Source organism: Penaeus vannamei, chromosome 17 (assembly GCF_042767895.1).
Source record: "Penaeus vannamei isolate JL-2024 chromosome 17, ASM4276789v1, whole genome shotgun sequence".
In the NCBI taxonomy this organism is placed as follows: Eukaryota; Metazoa; Arthropoda; class Malacostraca; order Decapoda; family Penaeidae; genus Penaeus; species Penaeus vannamei.
In genome coordinates, this window is record NC_091565.1 from 7014633 (window position 1) to 7024980 (window position 10348).

Below are 10348 nucleotides of genomic sequence, written 5' to 3' on the forward strand. Positions count from 1 at the left end.
AGTCCACGTAGAGCGTATGCGCAACATCCAGGCACACACAAGCCACAGAGGTGGTGTAGTTGAGGTAGGAAGGATTTGGGGGAAGCAAGCAAAGGCCAAGCATGAGCTGTGTGTCATATGCTTGCCAGTTGTAAACACTAAAGGTACTAAATACATAACCCCATCAAAATAAAGTCATACCAAAAAAAAATCATAATAATCAAAGTAACTACAAAGACGCACACATGCGCAAATTGAACTACCCATATTAGAAGAATGTGCTAAAATGTGTGTCATAACCCTACCCAAATCGATTGTTATGTACACACACATGCAAAAAATAAATATAATATGTATGTCAAGTGAGTCCTGCAGCAAAATTGATGTACTTTAACTAAATAAACTTGCATACGATAAAAGTAAACAATTAAAACCATGTCTTTTAACGAATATTAATGAGCCTTTTGTTGCACAACTAAAGATAAAGAAGTTTGAAAAAAGAAAAAAGGAAAGGGTAATATTAATGACTAATAGAAAGCATTGTAAAATATATGCACACAACAATAAGAAACTGATTTCCACCAATCTAAATTTAACAATGTCTTTTTATGAACATGTGTAATTTCACTTGTGAATTTCAAGGAGATATACATTTATTTCCACAAATTGCTGCAAGAGTCTTTGCCTTCAGTGTTTAAGAAAATGAAAGCATTCCTGCCAGTACTTTTCCTACCTGTAAAACCATCTGTTACCACTCACCTCACCAGTACCCTGACTAGAGGTAGGTCCATCTACTTGCCATCAACAACACTGATCCAGCTACACCAGCTTCCTTATACTATGTCACGTAACATGTACATGTATATATATACACATAACTAAAACTAAAACTGATCCTATTACATAGTCACATCATACTAGCAGTCAGTGACAAGTACTAAAATAAATGTACTAAAATAAATACTCCCATTGTCATATTTACTATTTCCTTCTTATCTGTCCACCCTAACACGTTATGATGTGACTACATCAATTTCCAAAAAAATGTCTCTCACTAATTCCTTGACCTGACACTTGTTAAAAACCTTCCTTTCATGGTTCCGCACTTTTCTAATCTGCTGACTGACTGTTCATACCTGACTTCTGGGAGTTGTGCAGAGACTGTGATGAAGATGAATTGGACATGCTCATCTCTCCCTGAAGCATCTTCTTGTAGCTCGGGTCCAGTGAGTTCAGCAGTTTGTCTGCCTCGTCCTTGAAGTGGCCCGCAAAGCCCCAATATGCTCTGAAGTAAGGCTTTTTGGTTAAAGTCTCTGCTCATATGAGAAAAATATTGATTTTCCCCCTCTAAATCCCCAATATGCATTTTTTCACCCCCAACCTCCAATAATATGATACTAGTATTCGCTTCACAGATTTTGCTTCATCCTGACATAATCAGTTTTTTAAATAACTTTCCCAAATAATTTTCACAATAACTGATTACCCAAAAGTACTTAACTCAAAAGGACTTACTTTCTGGAAAAGGCTCTTGCTTCAGGATCAGCATCTGTGATTCCCTTCTTAATTGTCTCGGCAAGGATGAGAACGTGCTTTTCCATAGAATGAGTGGGCCACGTATGCACTAATTGATCTAAAACCTCACACAAGACTTTGCGGATCTCTCTATTCTTGCTACTGATCTCTCGCAAAAGGATAGGAATTAATTTATGGTGATGAGTGTTTTGAATTATAAACCGGATCGTGACAACGCCAGAGGATGCCATCACCTGTAATTGTGAAAGAAAGAAATTAAAATCATTAAATATGAAAGCAGTTCAAACTTAACTTTATTAAGTCTGGGTGAAAGTAGCATCAGAATTATTTCCCACATCTAAACTTTTATATGGCTTTATGTATATAAAATGTATCATTCAGATTGTACATACCTTGGCACTGTTGGGTATTAAGTAAATAAGATTTGGCAGGACAGTCTCACACAAATGGTCAACCTTATGGTGAAGTTCCTGGGACATGTATGCAACAGTGATACATGCTTCTCGGACCACCTGTGACCTACAAGAGATATGTGGCTTATATAATCTGACAATTTCAATTCAGGCATCTTTACTGTCTAACTAATGTAACTCTAAAACAAAATATTTTTACAAGCTCCTAACTCTTAGGTCAGAAAATAAATCTATATCATATGCTCTTCTAAAACTTGCTTCTAAATAAACATTTTTCATCATTATTCTATATCAAAATTGAGTACTGTGACTTACCTGAGATCTTTGATAGACAATTGCATGGCAGGTTCCAAAAGCCGAAGATGAGGATAAAACTCCTCATACCCATTGGCACCAGCAATTAAGAGACTTCGCAATTTTTTCAGCTGTAAAGATACATTGCGGTCTTGGTTAAAAATTCCTTTGCAATAGTCAGTATGAGCAATTATGTAACCTTAATTCCCATCCATACTTTATTTCATACTTCAAAACAAAACATGCACAAGTCTATACTTACTGCATCTACTCTCTTGTCCCAGTCATTACTAGGGCTGGAAATAACCTCCCTGATCTTGGTGAGGTTGTCCTCCAGTTCCCGGGCAGAGTAAATGTTAACTTTAGGAACATCCTCAAATGAGGCAAAGAACGAGGCTTCATCCACAGCTCCAGCAGGAGCTAAAGGGAGAAATAATTCTGTTGATTATCTTTGGTACTGCTAGACAAATACATTGGTATTAATGTCACACATTTATTACAGTGTTTATCTATTCTACAATGCATCTGTAATTTTATTAACTGTGAAAAAATAGGCATTAAGACCAATAACTTTTTACATAAATGCAATTACATATACTAAGCCAATCATTTGCTTATAGAAAATGCAAATCATTCATTATCTAGCTATTTTAGGCTTTTGCTCAAATCCTCTAGGAACATTTTTATAAACACAAAAGAGAATGAAATGTTTAAAAATGCTGTTAGATTTAAGAAAGGTATAGAGACAGATTCCTCAGCTTCTTGTTCAAATCAAAGAACAAGATGCATAACCACGAAAAATATATAATAATAATTCAAAAAAAAAAAAATAATAATAAATAAAAATTAATAAATTTACATTTATTCATGAATAGATAAGGTCGTTAGTACCTGTAGATGAGGATGATGACCCTGCTCTCCCCCGACTGATAGATGGCACTCTCTTGATTGTTGTTCGAGGGCCCCCACCACCACCACTCTCCCCTGCTATATGCACACACGCCAACATAGTCATCATGCATACAGGGCCAGAGGGGGCAAGGGGAGAGAGGAGGGGAAGAGGACAATATGACATGTGTTAGTACTGTCACGCAGCAACACAAACCTTTCCAACAAGTTTCCGTATGTGAAGGAGTGCCATCCACTTCCTTCATTTATGATTAGTGTTAGAGAACAAATGGATGGGGTCAACACTGGAAAGTTGTTGGAATGGTTTTGCTTCTAGTTTGTGGAGTCCTTGACTTCAAAATAAGCCAAACTAAAAGGGCTGCACAGGGTTAGCGTACAGATGGTAGTCTGCATACACTGTACACATCGCATGCTAAGCCATAATTATGGATTTTCATATGAAGGGAGAGATAACCTTATGTCGTCTTCTCCTTCTTATGAACAGGCAGTAAATATGACATTATCACTTTGGCACACGCTTTCACAAACAATGCAATACAAAGCTTGATTTTGCTTAAAAAGACAAAACTGATCAATGACAAACTATTTGTTTAGGGAAAGTCACTTAGATATATAGCACATGCCTGTGAGGGCTGTTCCAACCTTTTATAGCTTGCCTTACTATGAACTAGAACTATTGTACTAAAGTTGCTAACTGAAGCATCATTTATTTTTGGAACGAAAAAAGCATATTTATCTTTCATCAGGACTGGAAAATATTTCCTTTTTTTGTACTTATGAGAAAACAGTATTATATATATATGTATATGTATGTATATGTTCATATGTATATCTAGACTGGAAAATATAATTTTCTTTTTTTGTACTTTTCGGAAAACTGCATTATATATATATATATATATGTACATGTATGTATGTATGTACACAAGCACACGTACACACACACACACACATACACACGCACACGTGTGTATGTGTGTGTGTGTGTGTATATATGTGTGTATTTATATTTATATTTATATTTAATATATATATATATATATATATATATATATCTATATATATATATCTATATATATATATATCTATATCTATATCTATATATATGTATATATATATATATATATATATATATATATATATATATATATATATATATATATATATATATATACACACACATAAATAGGTATGTATGTATGTATACATATACATACATACATACATATATATATATATATATATATATATATATATATATATATATATATATATATATATATATATATATATATATATATATATATATATATATATATATATATATATATGTGCATTTATATGCGAATGTATGTGTCTGTGTATGTGTATTTATGTATATATACATATATACATACATATATATATACAATCATAAATATAATATTAATATACTATATATATATATAAAGCTAAATTTGAAATCCTAAACTTCTGCAATAACGTTTACACTGCTTTCTGAACAAAGCCTCCTGCATCTAAAGTTGCACTTCATTACCTTTTAAATATCTTACATAAAAGTGATGATAACAACATAAATAATCTAAACTGAGCTTGTATCAAATGCCAAGTACAAGGTAAAACTGAATACTGTACACAACTATCAAAACATAGGTTTTACTAATGACAATTTCACCCATTAATATCCTAGGTTAAGCCTACAAGGTTGGGAAAGAAGTAGGGTTACACACTAAACAGAAACGCACGTCACTCCACCTCCCCCCCACGAACTTCGACAAACGATTAGAGCATTCGTCATCCAAGTACCTGGCACCCTCCATGCCACAGAGGCTGCCAGGCACAGAATCGTTAGATCAGGCTCACAAACTCTCCCACAAGGAGAGCAATCACAATGCACACCCACCTCCGGCACTCTTTGGGGGTAGGGCAGCCCCAAGGACGGATCTTCTGACAGGAGGGGCACTGCTGGCTCTTGATTTGCTGCCTCCGGATTTGACCTGTTGAAATGCACTTTGTATTAGTGACCTTGACCTTTTAAAAGACAGGAATAGGGAGTTATTCTAAACAGGGCTTCCTACAAGTATTATAGTCTTCCTATCAAAAAAACTTACATAAGATGTCTATACATAGAAACTGTACTTACATTCACTTATCATAAATGTATATACCACACACACACATATATATATATATATATATATATATATATATATATATATATATATATATATATATATATATATATATATATATATATATATATATATATGCAGTTTCACATATGTAAACCCAAAATATTTTTTTTTACAGTTCCAATACAATACAATCAAACAACACATTTTCAATGACCCCCCAAAAATATTAGCCTTTAAAATGGTTATTTTATAAACTGGTCCTGCAGTAAATATAAATATTGGGGATAACATGTGGTTGTCCAATTCAAGATTCCCATTGTCCCCCCACCTCTACAATAAAAAGAAAAAGATAAACAAAATAAAAAGAATAAATGTTTACACACAAATACATAGCTTCAACAACCACCAACTCTGTCTTGGTATGGGCTGGAGAACAATAAGGAAGCACAACTCTTACAAAAGCCACTTCATACCCTCTCTCTCTCTCTCTCTCTCTCTCTCCTTCTTCACAACCATTCCTTCAACACTTTAGTACATCTCGCGGCAACATGTATCTAAACATAAATCAAGCACACTAAGAACGCTTTAAAACAATATCTGAATATAAAAAATAAACAAATAAATAAACAAAACAAAACCAATATGGAAATAAATTAAAAAACATGCTTTTCCATTAATAAAACGTGATCATGTGTGATGCCTAAACAGAATTTTCATTCTCACAGATACCTTCAACAATTAAAAAAAGTATATCTTGGGCTGTTGAATCAAGAATGACAGTATTTACAACACAAATAATTCCATAGCAAATAACACATCAAGAAATTTATTGCATTTTCAGCATCATATGTTATAAAGAAACTGGATCACACTATATGATGCTGTACTTCAGAACAGAAATCCTTATAATTGGAATCCTCTTAAAATACACCAAATACACAAATATTTCTTTAAATGTAAATGAATAAAAGGTGAATAAAAAAGTGTGTAGAGTGACATTTAAACATATAATTGGTAGTGGTGAAATATGATATGAAATTTCTTCACACTTAAATAACTTACGCAACTGTATGTGGTGCATTAGCAGGCTATTTGAGATAGCTTTTAGTCAACATGAGACTGGATGCATGCTACACGGAAACAAACCACCAAAGGCTGCCTATTTTCCCTTTTTTTCAAATACAACTTCATGAAGCAACACTTGATCTCCATTCTTCATACTTCATTTTCACGCTTCATCATTACAAAGGGTGTGTATTCACCTAACAACAAAAGAACAAGGCAAGAAGTAGAGGAGGATGGTGTTCCACAAAAAATTTAGTGAAGTGTTGTGTTACCTAACTGTTCGTTTACAAGGACACACCATCTGGGGCCAAGAATTTCTGTCACACATACCACAACACACTGTTATTGTTCAGTAATCATACAAACACATCATACAGAGTGATCAATACCTTACTAATTAACATTCACCTGCTTCTTTATTGGCACCATTTTTTACAACTTAAATACTTATTTGTTTCGAATATGACTGCTTGGTGACAATCAAAACAGGAGTATATCATAAACATGATGGGGTGGGGGGTATCTGAAGGGGTGAAAAGACAAAATAAGAAAGTAAGTAGATGTGTAATGGCCAGATTGGGTCATAACACATTTTGAATTACGCGGTTCTTTTCCAACAGGGCCGACACGTATTTTCCGGGAAAATACGCATTCTTAGATTTTATTTTTTGAACCAATTTCCGTCTTGCTTTAATATTGAGGATATCAAAACTTGTTGTAAATGAGAAAATATGTAGATATTTTTTCGAGTGAAGGAAAAAGAAATACTTATATATATATATATATATATATATATATATATATATATATATATATATATATATATATATATATATATATATATATACATTTTTTTTACTCGAACGAGAGATTTCATGGGAGCAGCTACTATGCAGAGCCAAGTCAAGGAACCCGCGACGCTCTAGGGGGATGGTTATGACTTTCTCCGCGCCGGGAGGTTATTTGCCATGAGCTGACTTTCCTCATTAATGTTGAATGTAAAATTTCGGTTATGATGGACCAGTTAGCATTCTTATCTTGGGTTGTCAAGAGTTCTTGTTAATTTAAGCAGAAAGTAAACGGTGACATTTGTGACAGAGGAGTGAGGCGCAGCGTATTCCTGTTTGTTCTGACCAGTTGCGAAATTGTTGGTTACTCACTGTTTTCTTTCCTATGTTCAACTCAGTAGCGAGTAATTCTAAGTAGGCCTATTGTGAGAGCTTTTTTTGAGGGGAGGGGGGATGACAGATGATGATGAATCCTAACCTTTTTGTTTGTTACCATAAATAAATTATTTTTTGTTGTGAGAAGGTTATCATCCCCTATACCTTTTCACTGGGAAATAAGGGCGATAATGAAAAGGAGCTCGGACCTAAGGAATTCCTCGGGAGTGCCCCGGGTGGCGGCGGCTACCAAGTTAATCAATGAAATGTTTGATTTCTTTTTTGAGTCCATGAATCAAAGGTTTAGTTAATTACAATTTATATTCACTTACATTTAAATAACATACAAAGTAGTCCCGTGGGGAAAAACAGAAAGACAACAGAGTAGACAAAACCTTGATCCTATCTGTTTCTTTTAGCTTACGAAAAAATGATGCCTATATTAAGAAACTATCATGGAAAGAAGAAATATTTGGGCTAGGGATCCAGAGACCTAGTAATTATGGGGGCAATGATGTTAACATATACATACAAAGATAGGGGCAATATCTACATCTTAATCTTAATCACCAGCTAGTTTAGGTTTTCAATATTAGGCATGGTAATACAGCACTAACTTAAATATATTTCCATCCCTTATATTGCATTAACAGTAACATAAAAAGATTCATACAGAGTGCATAAGTCTTTATAAATTTCTTATAGTAGAAATGGCACTGGTACAACAGAGACAGAAAATACAGATTGCATGATGTAAATAATGAATAACTGGTACTAGGGAGAATCTGTTACAACTGTGGTACTTGCAAACAACTTGAACCATGGATACAATTGTAGAGAAAAGAACAACAAACACTTTCTACGTAAACTTAATAATAATTTACATACTATGAAAATGTGAACTTATCGGTAATAACAAATGGTGTGGAAGCTGCTTACCACATTGACCGTGGATTTATATACTGTCCACTGTATTTTTTAGTGAATTCGGTTGCACAGAGATGGCTTCATTAGTGCTCAGCCAGGGAGCCACTTAATAGGCCCTATAAACTACGTCCTATTTCCCCATTCCTTGAATTTTCGGAAATTCATTCTTTTTAAAGCTATTAATATTGATACTGTTATCATCATTTTGACATTATGATTATATCATCAAAATACCAATAATCATTAAAGTAATTGAATAATAAACACATGCATTGCTGAAAATCATGGAAAAGGGTAGGTAGAACTAATAATAGACACCTTAGTGACTAGCCACTTGTGGAGCCATCTCTGTGTAAATATTCTTAATAAACTAAAATTACAGTGGACATGACCTATATGTCATATTATCTCTGGTCATTGGGTTTATACTTTATGTAACAAATCATCTATTCTAAAATTCTACACCATGTCTATATTTTAACAATGTCCTTATAAACAAAGGGAACCACTTTACCTAATGCATGCATGAACTTCTATTAATACTTGGTTTGAAATTTGATCAAACTCTAGTTCACATAATAAAGTTAGTTTTATGTATATCAAATTATGTACAACATACTGCAAGGCAAGACTAACTCCATACTCCAGGGCAGTTTGTCCAAGTAGAAACAGACTGGACACACACACACAACCTTCCAGACCTCATACCCTTCAGTAATAAAACAGTTCATACACCTAAGGCAGTCCAATAGCATCATTAACTGGCGCACTTCCAGTCTTAAAAGCACCACCAGACACTTCACAATCAAAGTACAGTGGCTTTCCAAATCAGACGCATTCCCAAAGCAGCGGCAAACATCCACAACCCAACTACTATACCCTACAAGTCGTTTCTCATCACCCATCCACCAGGCGCACACACTCACTACCTTGGCCGTGGCTCCTGTGTTGAGAAGCTGCGTGCAAGGAATGGGAGAGAGAGACAGGAAGGTCAGAAATATGTGTCCAAGAGAGAATATGTATGTAGTGTTTAATAAAATGTTCGAACTGTTTGATCACATACAATCCTGGAGACCTTACATCGCCTTATAAACTTCACCATACGTACACTGTACACTGTTGCCTTGCCATACCTGTCTGGAGTTGCTGTCTTCTCATTCATACTGCCCTGATAACCACGTTCACTTACAAGTTTTTAGTAGGAACTCAAGAAAAGGCTTTTATCATTACACTCTTACTTTCATTTCATTATGACCCAATTATGTCAATAGCATATCAAGTTCCTACTAAAAAAACAAAACCTAAGGTTCCAACAGAGATACTCATGCAGCCTCCGCGTGGCTCGCAACACATGCATCCGAACCACACAAAATCAAGCCTGGTTAATGGTCTTGACAGGAACCAAAGTCCCAGACTTGAGCATGCACAACCCAGACTCAGCTGGTTGAAAAAAACACATTAAAAACTACCTTGCCCGTTGCTCCTCTGTGTACGTACGGCTGGGCATAGAAAACGGAGAAAGGTAAGGCGAGGGGGAAAAAAGTTCAAAAGTCGGAGTCATATGATTTTTTTTCTTTTTAAGCGGTTAAATTAGACCCCTGCAGAAATTAAGCAGAGCTTTATAGTCAAACCTTGATATTGATGCTACTACTGCTAGCATCATAATAATGTCATGCAGAGTATCTGGGAACATCCCCTTTTCTTAAAGTGCCTAATAGTATATCAATAAGTAAATAAAACTGAATAAATAAATAACAAGAGAAGCCTTCTTGATATAATGAGTCTGAAATACTCATCTGTGATAAAGTATGACACTGCAACTAAGATATCACACTATATAGAAATGCACAAGCAGCCAATGGAACAAAAAGCATCACAATACAGAGTAGTGTACAGTAAAAGTGTATGGTGGGACCTAACATCATTT

General features: G+C 34.7%; 1 protein-coding gene across 21 annotated transcripts in view; it reads right to left on the bottom strand.

Moving 5' to 3' along the window:
- The window catches only part of chb (chromosome bows), a 133841-nt gene that overhangs the window by 22473 nt on the left and 101020 nt on the right, over nt 1-10348 (bottom strand). For 17 of the 21 annotated variants that reach the window (XM_070131842.1, XM_070131841.1, XM_070131835.1 and 14 more), the window contains exons 4-10: nt 5035-5128; nt 3114-3209; nt 2485-2642; nt 2244-2353; nt 1908-2034; nt 1495-1748; nt 1116-1264 (exon numbers count right to left, since the gene is read on the bottom strand). In XM_070131842.1, the coding sequence (XP_069987943.1) occupies nt 1116-1264; nt 1495-1748; nt 1908-2034; nt 2244-2353; nt 2485-2642; nt 3114-3209; nt 5035-5128 (988 nt within the window). The remainder of the gene's footprint in view (nt 1-1115; nt 1265-1494; nt 1749-1907; nt 2035-2243; nt 2354-2484; nt 2643-3113; nt 3210-5034; nt 5129-10348) is intronic. The other 4 variants (XM_070131843.1, XM_070131824.1, XM_070131839.1 and 1 more) reach the window with 2 other exon arrangements.